At 45.9% G+C, this 23967-nt stretch overlaps 1 protein-coding gene across 3 annotated transcripts in view; it reads left to right on the top strand.

The window, feature by feature from the left end:
* Positions 1-22868, top strand: part of TRAM2 (translocation associated membrane protein 2) — a 100060-nt gene extending 77192 nt beyond the window's left edge. For all 3 annotated transcript variants that reach the window (XM_077162063.1, XM_077162064.1, XM_077162062.1), the window contains 9 exons: positions 6463-6572; positions 7069-7185; positions 14824-14882; positions 16220-16304; positions 16939-17009; positions 19492-19596; positions 19892-20035; positions 20951-21114; positions 22428-22868. In XM_077162063.1, the coding sequence (XP_077018178.1) occupies positions 6463-6572; positions 7069-7185; positions 14824-14882; positions 16220-16304; positions 16939-17009; positions 19492-19596; positions 19892-20035; positions 20951-21114; positions 22428-22501 (929 nt within the window). In that variant the 3' untranslated portion in view covers positions 22502-22868. The remainder of the gene's footprint in view (positions 1-6462; positions 6573-7068; positions 7186-14823; positions 14883-16219; positions 16305-16938; positions 17010-19491; positions 19597-19891; positions 20036-20950; positions 21115-22427) is intronic.
* Positions 22869-23967: the final 1099 nt, after the last annotated feature.

The raw sequence follows: 23967 nt of genomic DNA, 5'->3' as shown, positions 1-23967 counted from the left end.
AATGGGACCTTATCAAAATAAAAATCTATTTTTCCTCAGAGGGCTTTATCAAGAAAGTGAAAAATGAGCCTACAGAATGGGAGAAAATAAATGGAAATTGAATGTCTGGTAAGGATTTAGTATCCAGCAAATACGAAGAATTCCTAAAGCACAGCAACAAAAAGGCAATCCAAAATACTTGAATAGACATGTTTCCAAAGAAGATATGCAAATTTCCAAAAAGCATGAAAAGACACTTGACATCATTAGCCATTAGGAAAATGCAAATCAAAACCACAATGAGATATCATTTCACACCCTCTGGAATGGCTACTCTTTCAAAAAATGGAAAATTGCAAGAGTTGGAGAAGATGTGGAGAAACAACATTACTCTCTGTTGATGGCAGTGTAAAATTATGCAGCTACTGTGGAAAATGGTTTGGAGATTCCTCAAAAAGTTAAGTATAAAATTACTGTATGATCCATTGTTTCATTTTGCTAATATTGCTGGAATGCAATATATCAGAGATGTGTTAGCTTTTTCTATGGGGATTTATTAGGTTACAAATTTACTGTTCTAAGGCCATAAAAATGTCCAAACTAAGCATCAACAAGAGGATACCTTCACTGAAGAAAGGCCGATGTGTCAGGGGTTCCTCTGTCACATGAGGAAGGCACATGGTGACATCTGGTCCTTCTGTACCAGCCTCTGGTTCATTGGCTGTCTCCAAAATGTCTCTGGGCATTTCTTTCTCTCAGCTTCTCCCGGGGCATTTTCTTTCTGAGCTCTCTCTCTCCTCTTAAAGGACTCTAGTAAAAGATTAAGACCTACCTTCAATGGGCTGGGTCACATCTTCATGGAAACAACCTAATCAAAAGGTCTCATGCAACAGTAGTTCTGCTCCCACAAGGACGGATTAAAAGAACATAGTCTTTTCTGGGGTACATAACAGTTTCAAACCATCACACCCATCAATCCAATTCTAAGCTTATACCCAAAAGAATTGAAAGTAGGGACTCTAACAGATATTTGCACACCAATGTTCTTAGTGACATTTGCCAAAAAATGGAAGCAACCCAAGTGTCCTTCAAGTGATGAACATGTAAACAAAACGTGATATATACATGCAATGTAATATTTTTCAGCTGTAAAAAGGAATGAAGTTCTGATACATGCAATAACATGAATGAACCTTAAACAAATCATGTTGAGTGAAATAAGCTAGGCAAAGAAAGACAAATATATGATCTCTTTGATATAAAATAATTAGAATAAGCAAGTTCACAAGTCAAAATCTAGAATGTAGGTTACCAGCGTCTGGAGTAGGGATAGGGAATAGGGTGTTAATGTTTAAAATGTGTAGAGTTTTATTTGGGATAATGGGAGGGATTTGGTAATGGGTAGTGGTGATGGTAGCATAACAATGTGAACATAATTAACCACACTGAATTATGTATTTGAATGTGATTAAATGGGGAAATTTCAGGTTGTATATATGTTACTAGAAGAAAATTTAAAAAAGAAATTCCTGCAACTGTATGACATAAATAACAAACCCTAATTTAAACCGTAGACTATAAGTAATAGTAAAATTCTGTAAGTGTGGTTTCATCAGTTGTAACAAAGGTAACACACCAATGCAAGGTGTTAATAATTTGGTGATATGTGGGCACCCTGTATTTTATGTATGATATTTCTGTAAACTCATACTTATTTTTAAAAATCTGTACTGTAGAATATTACCTTGTATATAAGTCATTTTGAACATCATAGGTAGTAGATAAATTCTCAGAAGTGAAATTGTTGCATCAAAGAATACATGCTTTGATAAGCTGATAGAAATTGTCAAATTGTCCTCCATGTGTATATATATATAGTACTATTTTATATTCCCACTAGCAGTGTATGAGCATGCCTGTGTCCCCACAGCCTCAGCAGGAGTGTATTGTTAAGCTTTGGATTTTTGCCAGTCTGATAGGTGTGAAATGGTATCTCAGTGTAGTTTCAGTTTGCATTTCTCTTATCTGTAACGCTGAACATCTTTTTAAATGTTTAAAAGCCACCTGTGTTTCGTTTTCTGTGAATTGTCTTTTCATATCCCCATTTGCCCATCTTTCTATTTTTTTTTAATCTTTTTATTCTCATGTTCTAGAAATGTTTACATTTTAGCAAGGCAGTCCTTTATCTATGACCCGAATTGTAAATATTTTCCTCAGATGGTCATTTGCCTCTTGATTTTGTTTATGGTAGTTTTTTATATATAAGTTATACATTTATAAATAATGTAAAAGATTTGAAATAATGTGAAAATAACGTTGATAGCAAGCACACAAACAAATGGAAGGTAAATTGTACAAACCTAGGTTTACAAGGATTAAGAAAATAATTAGGGACAGAGAAAGAGGCATCTAAGGAGTGCCGTATGCTCTTTAAACAACGGGATAAGCTCAGTTGGCAGATGCCCAGACTTTAATGAGATCTGAAAAGCAGATGGGATGGCAGCAACTAGTGGATACCAGCTCATATCCCAAGGAGGTAGGTCAGAGACTACACTGTAGTATCTGGACAAGATTGGAAATTTAAAGGTAAGTAGGGAGAAACCACTTACAGGTGATACAACAAACAAACAGGCCAATATCCATTTGTCATAGGAAATAAAATGGGAAATCAAGAATATCACTTTCAAAAAGGGACAGCTGCTTATAGACATTGTCAAAACAGCCAAAGCCCTTACTGATTATTTTTGCTTTCTTCTGTCTCTGTGATCAAAGATGAGCAAACATGGATCACTTTTCATGGCAGGTGGGATAACCCATCTATAGTGGGAAGGTCACTGAGAAGACTCATAGACTATTGGAAAGATTCCAGGAAGGATTTGAGAATCATTCCCCATAGCAAATCCATCAGCTGGCTCTTTTGATTGCATCACCAAAATCTATCTGAATTTGTCTTTTATCTAATGCTCTACCGCTGTCCTTGTGCAGGGTACCCCATCTCCCCCCTCACCTGCAATACCTGCAGGAGCTTCCTAACTGGTCTCCTCACCCTGCTCCTCTAATCCATTCTCCATATGGCAGGAAGAGAGATTTTTTAAATATGTGTCCAAAGTCATCCAGTGATTTTCCATTGTCCTTAGGATACAGCGTACCATTGTCCTGACTTGTAAGGAGTGCCTTCGTGAGGTGGCCTTTGCCACTGCCATAGGTTTGTCTTCTACTGTCCTCCTACCTCTACCATGCAGCCCTCCAAGCTCTTCCCCACAAAGCCTCTGCCCTGACCACCTTTGCCACCAGCTCACTCAGCTGCATACCTTGGCCACAATGTCCCCTCCTTAGAACCAGCCTCCAGGATTCACTCTAAAGGAGGCTTCTGTTCAGTCACCTTTGGAGCACTTATCAAATTTAGACATTGATTTGTTTTGTTGTTGTTTAATTTTATTATGGTAAAACATAAAATTTGCCATTTTAGCCATTTTTAAGTGTATGGTTCAGTGACATTAAGTACATTCATAATATTGTGCAACCATCACCACTATCCATTACCAAGACTTTTTCATCACCCCAAACAGAAATGTTGTACCCATGTGCAGTAACTCCCTGTTCTCTCCTCCCCACTCTGCTCCGGTAACTTCTCGTCTACTTTTTGTCTCTGTGAATTTGATATAAGCGGACTTATATAAGATTTGCCATTTTTTTGCCTGGCTTATTTCACTAACCTAATGTTTTCAAGATTTGTCCATGTTGTTGCATGTATCACAGCTTCATCTCCTTTTAAGGTTGATAATATTCCATTGTATGACTCTCCCACATTTTGTTTATCCATTTGTTTGTTGATGGACACTTGGGTTGTTTCAACCTCTTGTCTATAGTAAATAATGCTGCTGTGAACATTTGTATACAAGTATCTGTTTGAGTTTTTGTTTTCAGTTCTTTGGGGTTTATACCTAGGAGTAAAATGTCTACTGGTGTTTAAGTATACGGATGTTTGGTATCTACCTGCTAAGATACAAAAGGTCAGGGGCCACACCCATCTTGTTCACTGCCATCTCCCCAGCTCCCAGTAGAGCCATGCACATAGTTTGTTGAGTAATAAACAAACATGTACTTCGCACTTGACAGTGAGGGAACAAAGTATTCTGTTTATTCATGTATTCATTCTTGTCTCAGGAAGAATTTAAGGCTATGTTGATGTCTTCTGGAATCATAGTATTTGGGGTAGAGAATGGCAAAAGTTGTTTATACGCTTCAAATGGATGATCCATAGCCTTTGTTGTTTGCTTACTTTTAAACTGTGCTTCTTTGGTTGGGGTTAAAAATTTCACCTAAAATAATGATGTCCTCAAAACAAAACTCTGCTGCTATCTAAGTAACCTCCTTTGGTCTCCCTTGAGGGGAGGGCAGGGAAAATGTTATCTGGGTTTCAAGGGTGGTAGAGCAGAAGCAGGAGGCGGAGTCACAGGCTCAGCTCTTACCCTCACCTTCAGTGCCTTCTCCTGTCAGTCCGATGCCTGCTCCCACGTCCTGGGCTCTCTGGTTGGTCACAAAGTGCCATCGGTTCTGTATGAATGACATCTTCCCTCCCTCCTCTCTCTTTGCCAACTTGATTCAAGCCCCATTATTCCTTACCTGGATCACTGTGGCAACTTCCAAAATGGACTCTTCACTTCCAGGCTTGCCACTTCCACTGATGCCAGCATAAACTTTTTGAAACACAGATTTCATCATTTTGCTATTTAATTTGAAATTCTTCACTGTTTTCCCATTGCTTTACGGATATAGTCCAAGCACTTTCACAAGCCATTCACACCAGCCTCATGGCCTCACCCCCCACTCCATGGCCCCCAGCCTCCTGCTGTCTGGCCTCAGTCCCTGCATCCTTTCCAGATGCTGCTTTCTCTGTGGAGGATGCTTCCCTCCACCTGACTGCCCCTGAGTTCTGATGTCATCCCGTTCAGGTCTTCCCTGACCAACTGCCCCCACCACCTTCTGGCCAGCGGACTCAGGCCTTGGCTCCCTGGCTCCTGGCTCACTGTGTGTACCCCTTGGCAGCACCGCCCGTCTGTATTGTAATCGTGTGTTTATTTGTCAGTCTCCCTGCTGGACTGTGTGCTCTGAAGCCAAAGGCAGCGTCTTTTATCTCCACATTTCAGCAGTTAGCCCAGTTCCTCTCACAGAGTAGGGCTTTGTGGAAAGAAGGAGGGAGAGGAAAAAGGAAAGTTTGTCTGATTTCAAAGTTCATGTTCTCACTGTACTCACCACCTCCTCCCACCCCCTCTTGACCGCCCACCATCACATTCTCCCAGGCCAGGGCGGCCAAGGTTATGGGCTGACTCTCAGAACGACCCAATTCATTTCATGACCACCCTGAAGCAAAGCGACCCTGGCCACCTTCTGGGAAATGCACCCCAGCAAAGAGAGATGACTCGTGTGTGTGACTGAGGGCAAAACACCACTGCTGGAAAGACCACCAGAGTCTCTGCTTGGGGGTTGGTGGATTTACAGAGTAGCAGAGAAGCAGGCAAGCAACAGTTCATGAGCCTCTTGCAACCCTATGGCCTGCTGACTAGGACAAGGGTATAAATTCTCCCATGCCCATGGAGAAAGAGGCTATGATAGCAGAACTTTTTAAGACTTAACATATCAAGGATTCTGTTTAGTTTATTACTATTAATAAAATTAATGTATTACCGCCATTTATTGCATGCTTACCATAAGCTACAGGCACTTCAATAAGCATCTTGCAGACAAAGTATCTCATTTAATCCTCATAATAACCCAACACTAAAAATGATAGCAAATGCGTATCTACTATTTACTATTTGCCAGATGCTGTTCTAAGTACTTTGCATTTATTAGCTCATCTAATTCTCACAACAACCCTCTGATGTAGAAACTGTTACTGTCCTCATTTTATAGATGAAGAAACTGAGGCAAAGAGGTGCCCCAATTTTACAAGGAAATAAATGCTAGAGCGGTTATAGAAGCTCAGGCAGTCTGGCTCCTGAGTCCACACTCTCAAACTCCATGCTGTATTTCCTCAATGAGGCAGACTACTGTCCCATTATATGGGGCGGGGCTGGGGGGTGGTGGGAATTGAGACTGAGAGAATGATGGTGCCAGAACTGGAGGTGAGTTGTCTCCAATGCCTGGCCTTCAGCCACTGTGCGCCCTACCCGGACTCATGAGTTATACCCTTCTCATGACCTGGTGGTGCAGTTAATTCTCTTTAGCCTTCCCCAGCGGTGCCCCCAAGAGGCCAGTCCAGAGGTTGGGTAGGATTCTGGGGCCGAAACTCTTCCTTCTAAGTCTAACTTTACAGCACATGGGTAGATTTGGTGGCACTTCTGCTTCAGACCTGTTTTCAGTTTGCTTGAAGAGGAGCAAAGAGACATGCTCAATGTTTAAATAATGGATCTTGAGCATTTCTGTGAGACATGCAGACTCCACCCCAGGGATCTGACTTGGTACCTGTTGCCTCCACAGACAGCGAGACCGTGCACTACCACTATGGGCCGAAGGACCTGGTCACAATTTTGTTCTACATCTTCATCACCATCATCTTGCATGCTGTCGTTCAGGAGTACATTTTAGATGTAAGTGACGTCTCTGAGTTCTGAGCTCAGAGGCTGGGGAGATGTGGTTGTTTGGAGGCCCTTGCCTTGGAGGAAACTGCAGCCCTGAATCCATCCACCCCTCTCATTTACATCCCTTGGTTGGGCCTACTAAACAGGCCTTCCCTGTCCACACCTTGACCTCTGTGCCCTCTCACAGCAGGTAGGACAGCAGTATTGACTATGCAGGGAGAGAGCTGCCTGAAATAGAACACAGTGTCCTTATAGGTTTGTTGTACTCAGCATGATTAAGGGATGTTTTCTCCATGTCTAGGCTAAAGGCATTAATCTTGTCTTTCTTAAAATGCTTACCTTTAACTAAATGCTGTATGTGTACAATAGGCTTGCACTAAATAACCTAGATTATGGCAGGCTTCAAACGTCTGACCATATCTAGCACTTTGATGGGAAGTATTTGAAACCCGCCCATTACCGATACACATGTATATCCACATGTGGGCTTTCCTTTTCCCTTTAGAAAATCAGCAAACGGCTTCATCTCTCCAAGGTCAAACACAGCAAGTTCAATGAGTCTGGACAGCTGGTCGTCTTTCATCTCAGCTCCGTGATATGGTGCTTCTACGTGGTGGTGGCGGTGAGTTACCCTTGGGACTTCCAAAGGGTGTCAGGCTTGAGGCATCCTTGTCTCTTCTTGGGTCACTAATATAAATGATTGAAGGTTTTACAGGGAAGAAAAAGGGTGATGAGCAGAAAGTAAACTTGGGGCATTTAAAACTGAAAGTCTTTCTGCCTTCATGGTATTATGAGAGGAGGCAAATGATATGGATGCCACTTGATAGCTGGAGAGAGCCATCTTGTCCCAAAATCAACATTTTTTTATAATTATGGGATATTGCAATAATAATAATACCATATACCTACACAGCACTTCATGGTTTTATAAGGCCCTGTTATCCCTTGAGATAACTTTTGTGTTCATTCTGGTAACCATTTTGTGTGTTGGAGCAACCCAGGATCAAATTTAACAGCTTGCCCAAGGCCAGGTAGTTCTGAAGCTGCAGCTGCAGGGATAAGATTTGGAATGGTAGGTGTCATCCCATCTCCAGTACGTTCCGCTTCACCACGTTTGCCTCTCAGAAGCAAGGTCAGCATTTGCCCCGTTCTCACATTAAACCTTGCGAGAGTCAGTGTCATTCCGACAGATGTCCCAAGGACCAGACAACTTATCTACCTCCCTTTTCTACACATTAGGACTCATTTCAGTCAACTTTTGATATGGCGGAAATCTTTCATATGAGAAAACACAAAAGTCCTTTGGAGTTTGTTGTGACAAGAGTAGACCTGTAGTGCTGGGAAGTGTCTAAATAGCCCCCAGCCCATCCCAGGGCAACTGGACCTGTAACCCGATCTCCTTTTCAGGCGCTCCAGTTGTCCTGTGAGAAATCCCAGGACCAGAACTTGGAAAATTCAGCCACGCTGTGACCTTTCTTGAAATTTCTTTCCTGCCTTCCACAGATCCCTCTCTCCTTTCTTCTTCCTTCAGTGACAGTGGTGGGCTTTTACATCATAAGGAGCTCTCTGTCTCCAGAGCTGAAAGTTGAATTCATATTCTGAAAGCAAGAGTCAACATGTCCTTTTCTATATTGCTTTCATTTCTATCATTTAGTAGCAGAAAAGTATTCCTAAATAAAACTCTAGGAATTTGAAATGAGGGACCTGGGGCTCATGTACTCCCCAGCAGGGCTCCTGTGTTTACACTGGGCTCTTTGTGGGTGCTGCTAACCCTGGGGAGCCAGGCGCTTCTGGACTGCAGTGTCCCCCAACCTGGTCTGTGCCCACCTCTGGAGACCCTCAGCTGTTTTGAGGCACGACAGCCTCAGGAGGCCACTGATGTTTAACTGGTCTTTCGTGAGAAGCATTGCTTCATCTCTGAGTCACTTTTACCCCATTTTACAATGTCCCCAGACATTCCCATCCCAGCTGTGACACGTTTAGGCCAGATGTGGGGGCCGAGGAGCCCAGTTACTTAATACCCCTTCCAGAGTGTGAAATGCTGAACTTGCTCTTTCTTTGCTTTTCTTGGTCCTTTGGGGGCTCAGAAATGATGATGCTAATTAGTTTGGGAGCATGGAGCACTTTGCTTGGGGAAGCTCATAACAGTCTTTTATTATGGTGAAAGCCTGTTCCCTACTCAACATACTCTACAGGAAATAGAGGCCCAAGGGACCATGGAAAGAATCAGTGACCAAACTCCTAATAACACCACTCAGCTCCTTATCCTTACCCCTTCCATCAGCACTATTCTACACAGAATGAAAGGGATTAAGGAAGAAGAGAGGATAGTTTTGTAAAAGGAATAAAACAGGTAGTTTTTATGTTGTTTCTTTTTTAACGTATTTGTCTGTTATTATGCAAATTTTTCTAGATACTTCTCTTTCACATTCCATAGCCAATTCATCAGTAGGTCTGGCCAGCTTTACCCACAAATCATATTGAGGTTTTGTCAACTGCTTTCTACCTGCGCTGCTACCCCTAGTCCAGTAGTTCCGAAACAGGATCCCTCCATGGCACATTTGGCATTGCGCTCCCGGCATCTGGTGTGTATAGGACAGGGTGCTGCCGAACCTCCTCTGATGTGCAGGACAGCCCCCCACAATGAAGAATTATCCAGTAGTGCCATGTTTGAGAAACCCTGCCCACATCCAAGCCACCGTCATTTCTTGCCTGAACCACTGAATAGCTTCCTTCCAGAAACAGGCTGCTTTATTTTAAAAATGAAAATGAATCATGCCTTCTCCTCTTGAAAGTTCTGTTCACATTTGCAGGGAAGTTGGTTTCCCTCCGTACTCCAGTGACCTGGGCCCTGATGACCTCACCAGTCTCACCTCCTCCTGCTCACTGGCTGCTGTTCAGGTTTCTGTTCCTCAAGCTCTCCCAGCTGGCCCCCAGGGCTTTGCACTGGGGTTTCCACCTGCTGACATCCCACGGCCTCCTTGTCATCCACGTGTCCATCTCCTCAACAACCCAATTCACGACCCCACCCCACCCACCCCACCTGCCAACCGCAGTTTGTATTTTCTGAGCTCTTCACTGTGGTGTTTTCCCTGTCCATGTGTGTATTCTCTGTTGTCTATCCTTCCACTAGACCTTAAATTGTTTGCGAGCAGGTGGTGCCATGGTCCCCTCCACCCCTAGTGCACTACCTGACCTGTGCTAAGTGCTTCGCAGATACTGGTTGCAAGAATGAATGAATAAATGATTCGCAAGTGCATCTTCTTGCTCCAACCTTCCACATTTTCTAAGTGATGAAATGATTGTTTTTGTAAAATCCATAATTGATTGTTTAACAGAAAAAGAGCAATACAGAAAAATTGAAAATAGAAAGAAAAAATTATGCTAAATCCCTCCCACCAGCAATAATCAGTTTTATTTTGATGTTTGGTTCAGACATTTCTATCTCCAGATATAAAGGTCGAGTTATGGGAGGTAGATGGACTAACCAATAATTTTATAAGAACATTGACCTTCAACTTTTAATCTGCCTGTGAATTACTATTCATTGTCCAGGGGAAAAAAAAAAAAAGATCCACAGAGGAAAGCAGTATGACTTCTATCAGAGTCTGGCTTCATATTTTGAAACTAAAATCTGCTGTTCAGGGAAAACCAGTATAGGAAGGGAGCCCCTCTTGTTTTGTTTCAGGGCTGCTTTCTGCCAGTGGACTAGTTGCTTTAGAGCAGATTTTAAAATTTATTTTGGTAATCAGTATTTAAAAAAAGTGCAATTTTAACCATTTTTGATTGCATAATTCATTGGCATTAATTACTTTTACAGTATTGTTCTACCATCAACACCTTCCATTACTTAAATCTTTCTATCACCCAAAACAGGAAACCCATTAAGCACTGATTCTCTGTCTCTGTGTCTCCACTTTCTGTCTCTATGAATTTGCTTATTCTAAATATTTCATATAAATGGAATCATACAATATTTGTCCTTTTGAGTCTGGCTTATTTCACTCGTTTTCAGGTTTCAAATCCATGTTGTAGCATATATAGGAATTCATTCCTTTTTATGACTGAATAACATTTCGCTGTACTGTTTTGTTTATCTTGTCTTCAGTTAATGAATGCTTAGGTTGCTTCCGTCTTTTGTTTATTGTATATAATGCTGCTATGAATATTGGTGCACAAGTATTGTTTGAGTCCATTTTCAGTTCTTGCGGGTATATACCTAGGAGTGGAGCTGCCAGATTATTTGGTAATTATATATTAGACTTTTGTAGGAATCTCCAAACAGGTTTCCATAGCAGGCACAACCATTTTAGATTCCCACTAGCAATGCGTGATGGTTCCAATTTCTCAGTATTCTCATCATTTGTTATTTTCTGTTTTGTTTTTTTTTAAATAATAATCATCCTAGTGAGTATGAAGTGGTATCTCACTGCTGTTTTGATTTGTATTTCCCTTATGGCTAATGATGTTGAGCATCTTTTCATGTGTTTATTGGCCATTTGTTTATCTTCTTTGGAGAAACATCTATTCAAGTCTTTTGCATGTTTTTAAATTGGGTTGTCTGTCTTTTTTGTTGTTATATTATAGGAGTTTTTTTGTGTGTTCTAGATATTTTAAATCCTTACCAGGTATTTGATATCTAAATATTTTCTCCCATCTGTAGGCTATCTTTTCACTTTCTTAATATCATCCTTTGATGGATAAAAGTTTTTTATTTTTATGAGATGCAATTTTTTTTGCTGTGGTTGCTTGTGCTTTTGGCATTTAGAGCAGATTTTTAGTACAAGGCTGTTCTGATGGATAAATGATATAAAGTATGTCTGAATCTAGGTAGCAACTGACTGTATTTTGTCTGGATTCTACTGTTTTTGTGGTACTTTTTGCTCATACAACAAAAATGAAGTGTGCTGGGGAAAGGAAAGGATTGTTCCAGCTTGCTCAGGCCTCACTTAGTTCATGGGTTGATTTGTAAGCATAGAGGAGAACAAAGCTCCCCAGACCATCTGCTAAGGCCTATCAGTGGATGTGCCTTGGAGTGCCTTACTACAGATAGCTTCTTGTGCCAAGCTCGGCCCCCCAAGGACTCAGGTGGTCTGGTGTGCCTGTGTGCTGAAGCCACCCTCAGCCCCAGTCCTCCCTTAGGCAGCTGCTTGGCCAGCGATCTGGAAAAGGCTGTTCTCAGACCAGTGAGTCATTTTTCCTCTGGCTCCCTCTTTCCCCACCCTACTCAGTCCCAGTAGACTGGACATTCGCAAGCAGGCCACATTTTTCTGGGAGTTTTCACTGCTTATTGGCTTCAAAGTTCTGTCCCCTTTGCTCAGAAAAGAGGCCAAGCTGAGAATTCCTGTTTAAAATCACAAGATCAACTAGACTTTAGATTTCTCTCAGCGCTGCTTCTCTTGGCTGGTTTTTTGTGTGTGTTTAGATTTTGGCAAAGAATCCTCTCCCACCTCAGTGTCAGAAATACCAGATTCCTCCTTAAATGTATGACTGCTTCGTGTAGGAAGGAAAGTTCTCTCCTCTGTGAGTCCCCTGGATTCAGGTAGAGCACGTGGAAAACTGCCTTATGCTGTGTTTTTAGGGTCAGAGACTCTGGTAGAGCAGCTGTATGAAGGGCAGAGGTGTGGGTGAGAGAAAGAACAAAACTCCCCTGCCCTGCAAGCCCAGAGCCCCCCATCTCTGGGTCTCTATCTGGTGGGGATGGGATGGAGAGGAGGATGGTATAGTGAGCAGAGATTAGAATGAAGCTATAAGGGGTTGAGGTGAGACCTTTTCCTTCAGATCGAGGTTACCATGACAGCACTGGTGCCTGTGTCACGGGATCTGTCAGTTGGGTCTCTGTGCTAAGGGGGCCCCAGGGTTGTGGGTTTAGGGCTGTGGACTATACCCAAACTGCCTGCTGATAGGCCAGAGGGCATTTGGTGACCAGAGGGTAGATGGATCAGCCCTCGCTTGGAAACAACATTGAGAATCCAAAAGATAATAATCTAGAATACTTCCCACCAAGCCCTGTTGGCCCTCTCTTTCTTCTCAGTCCTGCTAACCCCCTGCCCTTCATCACAGCGTGGGCTTTGGAGGTTCTCAGTCTCCACATGAAAGCTGTCAGCCCAGCCTATTATTTTTTTAGCTCACTGAAGCTACCTGGCCTGACGTTATTGAGCCAAGAGATTGGGGGCCACACTCAGATTTCAGCTCTGCTGCTGAAAAACCGTTTAGTTTCAAAGCATCCCTCCTGCCTGCTCCTTCATTTCCCTATTTCTGAAATGCAGTCATACTAATCTAACCTTTGCTGTTTTCTTTGAATGATAAATTAGGGCTTTTCTTTCCTCAGAGGGGAGAAATTGCTTAAAATATTCATCATTCATTCATTCAACCAACAAGATCTTACTGGACTCTTGAAGCATCAGCTGACTCTTGCTCAGGGTGGATTGTTTCCTCATGTGTTTTGTAATCTTGGATTGTAAACTCAGTTTTAGCAAGAATCTGTCCATAGGACTCCTGACTGCCCTTGGATGAGGATATCGAGGATATCCCCAGGCCAGGAACACTATTAATATTAATTTCTTCGTCTAGTGGGTCTTGGACCACACTGATGGTAAAAGTTTGAACTACAGATCCGTGTGAACACAGATACTTCAGGGAACTTTTTATCCATTCAAAGCCCAGGCAGAGGTAGACATCTTCATCCTCCTGTGTTGGTCATCACATGCTTTGCTGTCTACCCTTTCTCTAAGGCTGTAGTCCCTCAGGGGTCCTGATTTTATGCAGGGTCTCAATACAGCTCCCAAGACACCATCTTCCATCCCCTTATGGGCACGAAAACCCTGGCCCCAAGAGTAGTGCCTTCTGGGCTGCCACAGCGTCACCTTCCCTGCTGCTCTGGCTTTTGACTTCCTATCTGTCTTGGGTCCCAGGGGTTTCCCTCTCTCATTGTAAGCTCAGCTTTGCATTTAAAAGAGTATTTATTAGGTTTAATTTCTAGATGTTCTGTGATAGGAGGGTTTTCAAGTTACCTTCCCACTTTACAGCTCTAGGGGCTCAGTCTGTAGCAGCCACTGGACTAGATGCTAGAAATAGAAAGAAGGGCAAGAAAAAGCCCTGCATGGAGGAGCTTACACAGTTACGGAGGCAACCAGTGCTGGCTGCTGGAATGCAATATAACAGAAATGGGATGGCTCTTAAAAAGAGGAATTTATTAAGTTGATAGTTTACAGTTCTAAGACTGTGAAAATGTCCAAATTAAAGCAAGACTATAGATATGTCCAAATTAAGGCACCAGCAAGAGGTTACCTTCATTCAAGAAAGGCTGATGATGTTCAGGGTTTCTCTCAATTGGAAAGGCACATGGCGATCATGGCGACATCTACTAGCTTTCTCTCCAGGCTTCTTGTTTCATGAAGCTCCCCTTGGGGCAACTCCAAAGGTCTCTGGCTGCAAGGGCTCTCATGGTTCTCCCACTTTCTACAAAATGTTTCCCCTTTTAAAGAATTCTAGTAAACTAATCAAGACCCACCTGGAATGGGTGGAGTCACAGCTCCCTCTAATCAAACCACATCTCCATGGAGATAATCTAATCAAGTTTCCAGCTTACAGTGTGAATAAGGATTAAAGAAAAGGCTGCCTCCACAAAATGGATCAGGATTAAAACATGGCTTTTCTAGGGCACATAATCCTTTCAAACAGGGACATGCAGTATGGTAAGTACCAGAATCCACACACTTGGGAGACGAGCAGGACCTGTCATTCTCTTTCTTCATGATGATGTGCAAAGCCAAATTAGGTGTCTCATTTTTCTCGTCAATGGAGAGCCTAGAATCCATTTGCTTATTCATTCTACAAGCATCTTGTGAGTCACTGTGTGCCAGGCCCAGTACTAGATCCTGTCACATAAGCTGTAGCATTAATTTCTAGCAGTAACTCTCTGACGGTAGGTGTTTTTATCCTCCTTTAACAAATGAGCCAGCTGAAGCTTCAGGAAACTGATTACCTTACTCAGAGGATGCAGCTACTAAGTGTCAGACCTGTATTCAGACACAGACTCCAGGCCTCCACTCATTTACTATCTTACGGCTCTTTCACGCTAAACACGCTAAAGAAACCGGCCACTTGCCCCCAGGTACCTCAGAGAGAGGCCTTTCATTCTGACATTTCCTGTCCCTTCCTCTGGCAGGCAGCTGGGGCCTGGCTCTGGGTTCATCACAAAGTCCCCGCTGGTCTCACATCCACGTCTCTAAATGCTGTCTCTTCTTCTCCACCACAGGAAGGATACTTAACAAACCCACGAAGCCTCTGGGAAGACTACCCGCATGTCTATCTCCCGTGAGTAATCTCATGACTCGGTCCCTACTGGCTTCTTCATCCCCGAATGTGGACAGAACAGCCAAGGGTACTAGCATCAGGACCAGATCGTACTGTGAGCCTGTTAGGGAGTAATGTTGTGGAAGGCAGACTTGTCAAGGAGCAGCTCCCACCAGTATGCTTTATAGAGAACCCCAAAATGACATGTCATCTGCATTAGCCTCGACCACAGACATATGTAAACCACGTGAGATGGATTCAGAGGCAGAGCATCTCCTTAAAGTTCTCTAGGCCTTCTGCCTCTTTGGTGACCCACTCACATTCACAGCTCCTAACTGAGGCTCTGGCAGAGGTAGTTCTCACCTGCCCTCTCTCTCCTACTCTGGGGGTGCTCCCTCAGGAGACCTCTCTTTACTGTCTGTAAGATCCTTAAGAGCAGTAAATCATGGGACCTCCTTATGGCTGATTATAATCCTTCTTTTTGCTGTGCACCATTTGTCAGTGTATTCACTGGCCACCCTCTCCTCCATTGGCCGCTGTTTCGGTTTGCGAAAGCTCCCAGAATGCAAATGGGTTAGCTTTTTCAATGGGGGTTTATTAGGTTACACATGTGCAGTTCTCAGGCCATGAAAATGTCCAAATTAAGACATCAAGAGGAAGGTACCTTCTCTCAGGAAAGACTGGTGGCATCTGGGGTTCCTCTGTCACATGGCAACATCTGGTCCTTCTCTCCACTATGTCTCTGAGCATCTGTGGGCATTTTTTTCTCCAGTGTTCTGGTTTCAGTCGCTGTCTCCAGAATGTCTCTAGGCCTTTGTTTCTCTCTTAGCTTCTCGTGGGGCATTTTCTTTCTAAGCTGTCTCTCTTTCCTGAGCTCTCTTAAAGGACTCCAATGAAGGATTAAGACCTACCTTGAATGGGGCGATCACATCTCCATGGGAACAACCTAATCAAAAAGTCCCTCCCAACAATAGGTTTGCCCCCACAAGAATGGATTAAAAGAACATGGCTTTTCTGGGGTACATAATAGCTCCAAACCAGCACAGCCATGCTCTCTAATCAGCTCTCTCCTCAGCCTTTCTTGCTGTAGGCTGAAGAACCCCTCCTCCTGTGTACTCTTTTAATTACTTTTGTTTCTTTTCATGGACTTTCCGTATTCCTTTAAGTGGCTCTGTATCCACAGCCTTAGAACAAGCCAGGGTCCCCAGGCTCACGAATGCGGTAATGGCTGGTCCCGCTGCCTTGCTCCTGGACCAGCTCCTCAGACAGTCTTGGCCTTTATGTTTCCCTCCTGTACTTGGCAAGCACCCACAGGGACACATTTTTCATTCTTACGTGACTCACTTCCTTGTCTCCAGTTTCCAGGTGAAGTTTTTCTACCTGTGCCAGCTGGCCTACTGGCTGCACGCACTTCCTGAGCTGTATTTCCAGAAGGTACGGAAGGTGAGTACTCACCTTTTCTTCCCTCCATCTTGGAGGTCACTCGTTCTCCACCTTCCTTCCTGGCATTCTTAATAGGACCTCCCCCCCATCCCCCACTGGAAGCTCAGAGCATTGGGTGGTGATGGGAAAATGTTGGGGGTTTGAGTGCAGTGCTGGGCCAGTGCCTGCGGAAGTCTTTGCTTGAGACCTCCATAAGAGCAGGTCACGCCGTCAGACATGTGACCTGCCTCCCACATCAGACATGTGGCTTTGGGAGAAACCTAACTCTGATAGTCTAGATATCAGATGGAAAAATTTTTGCCTTTCCCACATTTTAAAAAATTTTAAAATCATTTCCCTCTGAATTATTTCCAAAAGCTCTCTTCCCCAGTCCCTGTCACTTTTTTCTCAATCCAAACTTCACTGTCTGACACTGAGCCTTCAGCTGCCGCCTGCTCCTCAAACCTCACAGCAGCCCAGTCCCAGAGACTCCATGGCATGACATGGGACATCTGTGCTGAAGCAGCCCAGCCTTGCAGCTGTGGAATGGGGAGTATCCCCTTCCTCATTCCTCTGCACTTCCCCTCCTCCCATCATTCCTAGCATCTTCAGTTAAGGAGAGAGCAAATTTACAGTCTGATTCTTTTGTTTCCAGGAGGAGATTCCTCGTCAGCTCCAGTACATTTGCCTGTACCTGGTCCACATAGCTGGAGCTTACCTCTTAAAGTGAGTGAGACCCTGGAACTGGCAAGATTTCCTTGCCTGTTTCCATCCATGCATCGATCCATGCATCCATTCAATTAGCAGGCATTTATTAGACGCCTTTTATGTGCCGAGTACCATGCTAAGACCTAGGAATACAAAGTGCAGTCATGGAAGATTCCATTATCTTCCATGAGTGGTTCATTCTCAGCCTTGTAGGAGAGACAGTTACAGACATAGAGTCTCCTGGTACATGGTGGCGGATGCTGCTAGAGCTGGAACCCTGAAATCCTCTTCCCTTCGCTGTATAATGAGATGGCAAGTAGACTAGCTCCCACTTGCATAGTTTGCTGCTTGATTGTTCTACCAATTGAAAAGTTGCTATAGTATTTAGCCTTGAGAGCTTCTTTTATGAAAAGAACCATAGTGATGAATAAGATGTGTCAGTGCTAATTTAGATGACTTTTTGAGCTTTATCAGTGCAGCATAGGAGAATAACTAATTCTTTCTCTAGGCTGGCATTTTTTTAGAACTTGCTATGTATAACTTTCTTCTGAGGTGCTTGGAGGTCCTGGGGCCCATTTTCTCCTATGTTCCCACAGCAAGTGTCCTGTGGCTCAGGGTAATGCTGTCAGGAAAAGAGGCAGCTCTGAAACTCAGGTCTCCTGCCTCCCAGAGGGCCCTGTCTCTGGATGCTTATTGCACAATCAATTCCTGGGTGGGCCTTTGCAAGGCGAAGGTTGTGTGGTGGTGCAGGCACTGCTGCCCTAGCAATTAGTGGTGAGAGCCGGGCTGCGGGAGCACATAGAAGCAGCCCTTTCTGCCGCTGTCGGGCCCCTACTGTATCACTGTAACTTCTTTCTCCTTAAGATGCAAGAGGCATTAAGATCCATTTTTTCTACATCCGACAGTGTTCTGGGGAAGAAGGGCAGGTGTCCAACCCTGTTTGGGCTGAGTTCTCGAAATTCTTGTTTTGGGGTGAAAATGGGACCGAGAGGGCAAGGAGCAGCAGGTCATCCACAGTTTGGCCATTATACCTAGCACAACTTAGAAGTGAAACTTAAATCAGGACGTTCACTGGATAGGCAAGTGCCCAGCAGGACCAGCACCATTTCAAGGTGCAGCAGCAGCTCCTGGAGAAACCATTTCCCCCTCAGTCCTTTTAGTTTTCAGAAATGAGTGTGGGGAGAGAAAGAGGCCCTTAGCAGCAGGATTTCTCAAGAGCAGACCTTAAAATGCCAGATGAGGCAGGATTTCATTTTGGTGAAGAGCTTGGTTTTTGGATTTCTTCCCTCAGGCAGCATATATGTGAGCATCTCCTTTGGGCCAGGCACTGCTCTCTGATCTTCAGTTATCTCTGGATAAAAGCAGACAAGGCCCTGCTCTCTAGGCCCTCCATTCCAGTGGGAGCAGACCATAAATGGGGAGACAAATAAATTAACAAGCTTCTCATGATAGTAAGTGCCATGAAGAAAAGGAGTGAGGGTAATGTAATGGAGTGATTTGTCCATTTGGCACCTTTGGTATGGTGAGGGAAGGGATCTCTGAGATGACTTGAGCCAAGGCCTGAATGACAAGAGCCTATCACATGAAGATCTGGGGGAAGAGCTTGGCAGGTGTGTGGAAAGCACATGCAAAGGCCCTGAGGTGGGCATTGAAGCCAGTATGACTGGCGTAGAGAAAATGAAGTTTGAGACAAGGTCATGGCCCAGATCATGTTGGACTTTGTTGGCCAATGAAGATGTTGGATAGTGTTTCTCGTATTTTCTTGTCATACCCATACAGTGAATGTTCTGATCAATTTTTTACTTCTTCAGTTGCATTTGGTATAAATGGCCAGATCCGCATATATCCATACCTATGGGTGTGCTCCCACATGATTTCATTGGTTTTGTGAAACTTGTGTGTGTAGCAGGATTTGTAATTTCACCCTACAGTCTTTTAACTTTGTGTTTGGACCACATCTGATATGATACAGGAAGCTGCCTAACAAAGTCACATCTAGAATTAAGCAGAGGGGGATGTCTGAGTGGATGTTAAATTTATTGGTCCAGTTCATAAGTAAATATTTTTGCATTATGTTGAATTTTGCTTTCCTGTGTACCTTTTAGTTGTGAAGACTTGGTTCATGAAAAGTCAGACAGTGGGAACTAGTTGTATTTCAGTGAACAAGGTTCAGCAGACTTCTTCTAAGCATCTCTTTTGGGTTTGGTTCTGGGCTACGTGATGGGCATGTAACAGTGCATGCAAGGTGAAAAGTGCTTGAAGAGTCTAGACCAGGTTCTCTGTGGGGGCAGGGAGGGGCACCAGACCCAGACAGAGCAAGGAATAGACCACAGCCTTACAGCTGTGACAGCTAGACTGAATCCTAGAGGATAGGGAAGGGCCAGCCAGTAAAAGGATCAGAGTGGAAAGTAGAGCCCTAGATCAAGGTGCAGCCTGAGCAAGACAGAGCGGTGGGCCTGACTGCTGCCCTGCACATCATCTTTGCTCTGTTTCTCCCCAGCCTGAGCCGCCTGGGCCTGATCTTGCTGCTGCTGCAGTACTCCACTGAATTCCTCTTCCACATGGCTCGACTCTTCTACTTTGCAGATGAAAACAATGAGAAGCTGTAAGTGGTGCTGCTGGCCTGCAGGTCTGCTCAGAGCTCGCGCAGGCACGGTGGGCAGGGCTGGCCCCCCCCAAGGCCTGGATCTCCCTCTGGGTGTCAGCTGCCTGTTTATCTGCAGGCAGCACCCCAAGGTTGTTTTTTTCCTGGAGCATCCTATATTAGTTAGCTCATCCCTCAATCACCTTCCTAGGCTATCCCAAATCTTTTTCCTATGTGGGGTTGCTTTGGGAAAAGTAGGTGAATGTTCTTTCGGGAGCCCTAACGGTTAATCCTTCTTTTCTGCCTCTATGAGCAGGTTCAGTGCCTGGGCGGCTGTATTTGGGGTCACTCGCCTCTTCATCCTCACCCTTGCTGTGCTGGCCATTGGTTTTGGACTGGCTCGCATGGAAAACCAGGCATTTGACCCCGAGAAGGGAAACTTCAACACCTTGCTTTGCAGGTGAGTAGGGCAGAAGCCCAAGGTGCTAGGTCAGGGGCCGCTGCCTGGAGCCTCCTGAACTCGGCACAACTTCTGCAGAGGGTAGAAGTGGCTGGACTTGAGTCTCCATGGCCAGTAATATCTGGCTGGAAATCTCTGCACATCAGGCCTGAGGGGAGAAGAGATATGCCAGCTTTCTGTTCCCATCAAAGCCACCTTCACTTCCTGGCCTAGGTTTGCTCAGACTGCAGTCAGAGGCTCAATCCAAATGCATATCCCCTCCATCTGTCCAAACACAAAAACGTGTTACGTCCAGTCTCTCCAATGGTCATTTACAACTGCACTTGGACTCTTTCAAACTATGTTCTCAACGGCTTGGTTCACAGTCCCCTGCTTGTGAGGAGGGCAGCGAGGGGGCCGCAGTGTGGCTGCCGGAGGCCCAGGAGGGTGTGCGATTTGGCCAGGGTTGCTCAGGCTTAAGTGGCACAAGAGGTGAGAAGCCACTCTTCCTGAGTTATTTCATCTGCATCGTAATTCAGCTCTTTGAATTTTACCAATCCTGGAAGAGCTCATGCATGCCGCATTCTGGGCTGTGGGTACAGAACACAGACACGGACCTGAATCCGACTTGGGAGTAGCATGATCTTGGAGGAGGATATGCATCCCTTGCTTTCTCCCCTCCTTGTCTCCCAAGCCTCAAACATCACCAGCCCTGAAGTGCCATAGAGCCAAGACAGTGGCTGGGGCAGGTGTCAGCAAAGAACCCTGCCCCCCTCCCCACTTCCTCGGGATGATGGTAACTGTGGGGGGTGGGGCGCCAGTGGTGAGGCCGAGGGCAAGTGGGGAGATGTGCCATGGGGTTCTTGACCTTGTCTCTCCCCCTCCCCCGAGGCTGTGGGCCTGAGCCGCCCCTGAGACGCCCTCTGCCCCCCGCAGGCTGTGTGTGCTGCTGTTGGTGTGTGCCGGCCAGGCCTGGCTCATGTGGCGCTTCATCCACTCCCAGCTGCGGCACTGGCGGGAACACTGGAATGAGCAGAGTGCCAAACGCAGAATCCCCACTGCCCCCAGACTACCAGCCAGGCTCGTCAAGAGGGAATCTGGTGAGTGCCCCACCCTTGGGGCAGATAGCAAACTGGGTAGGCCCGGGAGGGTGGGGAGGAGCCAGGCCCTGCTCCTTGGGCTCTGTCCAGACTGAGTCTGACCCCCTCTGCTGGCTCCTCCTCCTTCCTGATTCCCTCCCCTGGGGCTGCCTGGCATGGGCCTGGGCCTGGGCCATGGTGGATTGCAGGGCATTGCGGGCTCTACCCTGGCTGGGGGCTAGGGCAGAGGTGGGGTGGGGCATTCTGTTGGGAAGCAGGTCCTCAGGATGCCTTCCAGACCCCTGCCAAGTTCAGCTGCTGCCGCCACTGCTGTCACCGCCTGCTCTCTACAGCATGGCAGGCCCTGTCCTCACCTGCCCTCTCCTTCTCAATCTCTGCCTGCCTCTTGCCTCCCAGTTCTCTGGCTCCTCCTCTGTCTTAGGAGTGACTCAAAATGACAGAGAGCTAGGGGGGTGGCTGGGGTGAAACACCCACCTCTTCTTTGGCCTCTGTCACTCCCTCCAGCCACCACCCACCCTCACCCAGGCCGAGGGAGCTGCCAGCCCTGCACTTTCTGTCCAGCCTGGGGCACGTCTACCCGGGAATCTGTTTTCTGACTCACCTGCCTTTCTGTAGGTGGCAGCCTGCCTGGCAGAGGCTCATGTGTGCTTGAGCCAGACACGTGCAGACACGTGCACGCTGGGTGTGATGAGGCATAAGGCTTGATGTGGGGCAGTGGGAAGTGGCAGCCAGGCCTGTAGCTTTGGCTTTGAACAAGCACGTGGAGGCGTTTCTAACAACAACGGAAAAGACCAGGGATTTCCTGTCTGGAAAGGCAGGCGCCTGAGTAGAGCTTCCTCCACAGCCTCTCCGGCCCCCCTCCCCACTCCCTCCCCCGCCCCATTCTCAGCAGTTCTCACCATTCCTGAGAGATGTTGCTGACTCTGGCTGGTGCCCTGCAGCAGGGCTGAGAGGAACTGAGGACACTGGCTGAGTGGATGATTTCAGAGACTTTCCAGCCCCAGCCTTAGGCCTGGGCCAGCAGGCCTCAGCCTGTTCCTGGGTACTGCGTGCCATCCCAGCCCCCTCCCACCCAAGGACAGCCAGAGACCCAATACTTCAAATGGGGCCACCTGCAGCAAGATGTTGAGGAGAGCAGGAGCCTGCTAGGAGCTGCCTGCTGTTTTCCATTTGCTTCTGGGACCCTGCTGCCCCCTGTCCCCTTTGGCTTGTCCTGTGTGCAGTGGCCGTGCTGAACGACCTGCCCCTCCTCCCTGCTGCTGCTCCCACCCCAGCAGAGATCCCATGTATATTTGTCTCCCTCCATTTCCCAGGTTACCATGAAAATGGAGTGGTGAAAGCTGAAAACGGAACCTCCCCACGGACTAAGAAACTCAAGTCTCCTTGAGGCCAAAGTGCTGCCAACAGGAATCCTCTGGGTGGGGCCTAGCAGGGAGGCAGGACCCCGGGCCTCCGCCGCTGCCCCTCCTCCCCGCTTGTGATGCTCCATCTCAAACAGCAGAAATCTGTCTCTAAACGGGGCTTTTCTCCTTCTGTCTTCTTTGCTACCTTTTCCTTTTTTCTTCCATAAACCATTCTCAATAAAACCAAAAATCTTCCTCTTTCTCTCCCTCAAACCACCTCACGTCTTCATCTCTGTCCTGTCGGGTTTCCTAGAAGCCCAGGTTCTCACGGTTATCTCTCAACTTGCCTCCTCTTTCTCTTCCTTCACAGTTGCCTCTTCCTTTTTTTCTTAATTTTACCTTATTGTGCAATTTTTCTGTGTCTGATTTTTACAATGGGAGGGAGCTGAGATTGCAATATTGTCCATCCAACACCCGGCTTCAGTCCCCAGGACCTCTGAAATGCTGGAAGCATCATGCCAAGGAGCCTCCACCGGGGGCAAGTAGCAGGGCCCTTGGCAGTCTTGGTGTGGCTTGGGCAAGAAGAGAAGAGTCTGCCCCTCTTGGATCATAATCTCCTTGGTGCTGAAAAACTGACGAGATGTATGATTCCAGTTCTGCAGGCACCATCTTGAGGCACAGCAGTGCCACTGCTAGTTTGCAATGCCAAGGCATTTGGCTGTGGGACGTGACGATGCAGTCCAGAAGGATGGTGTTCACTGTGTCGGGTCCCACGGCCCAAGAGAGCTTACCAGCAGCTGGTCATGTGCTGGAAACCAGCCTGCAGTCGCTCTGTTAGGGATGTCGATGGAGGACAAGTCTTCCCACTGTCTAGAGCAAGAGCAAAGCATACCAGGCAGCAGGTCCTTCTGAAAAGGTAACAGCGGCAACAATGATGGAGAAGTCGACCCAGGCCTTTCTTTAGCCATGCCAGCTCCAGTTGCTTTTTCAACCAATTCACCAGCATTCAAAACCAAACCAAACAGCAGTTAACAAAACTGACCAGGATATGCTGGTCCTAGACTCCCAGAACCAGCCAACCTTGTCAGGAGCCAAACTTGCCATCTTGACTTCATCTCTCTAACTGCAGGAACACTAAGCTTCAAGGGCTCTGCCTCATGCCAGACCGTTGGGGCTCTGGGGAGGGTCACCTGGGCTTCCCACCCTCTGTTGAGTGTTTTTTTGGAATTATTGTTGTCGTCACATCTGAAGTTTGTTGGGAACACCTACAGCATTTTAGACTGTATAAAACCAGGACTGACTCAGAATCACACTTCTGGTTGGATGAGCAGATGCAGCTGTGTCAGTAGGCATCTTTTGCCCTCCTCACATATTCTTTTCCCTCCCTTCCACCAAAGGACAAGGCCTCTGACTCCTTATGGTCCCTTTTGAGGGCTCCTAGAAGGAGTTAGGCTTTAAAAGGTTCTAATTAAGAATTCCCAATTCTGTGCCAAGGTGATGGGGAGCAGTG

This window comes from Tamandua tetradactyla, chromosome 5, assembly GCF_023851605.1.
Source record: "Tamandua tetradactyla isolate mTamTet1 chromosome 5, mTamTet1.pri, whole genome shotgun sequence".
Taxonomy (NCBI): domain Eukaryota; kingdom Metazoa; phylum Chordata; class Mammalia; order Pilosa; family Myrmecophagidae; genus Tamandua; species Tamandua tetradactyla.
Note: the sequence above shows the minus strand (reverse complement) of the source record. Positions and strands in the feature narration are given on the sequence as shown.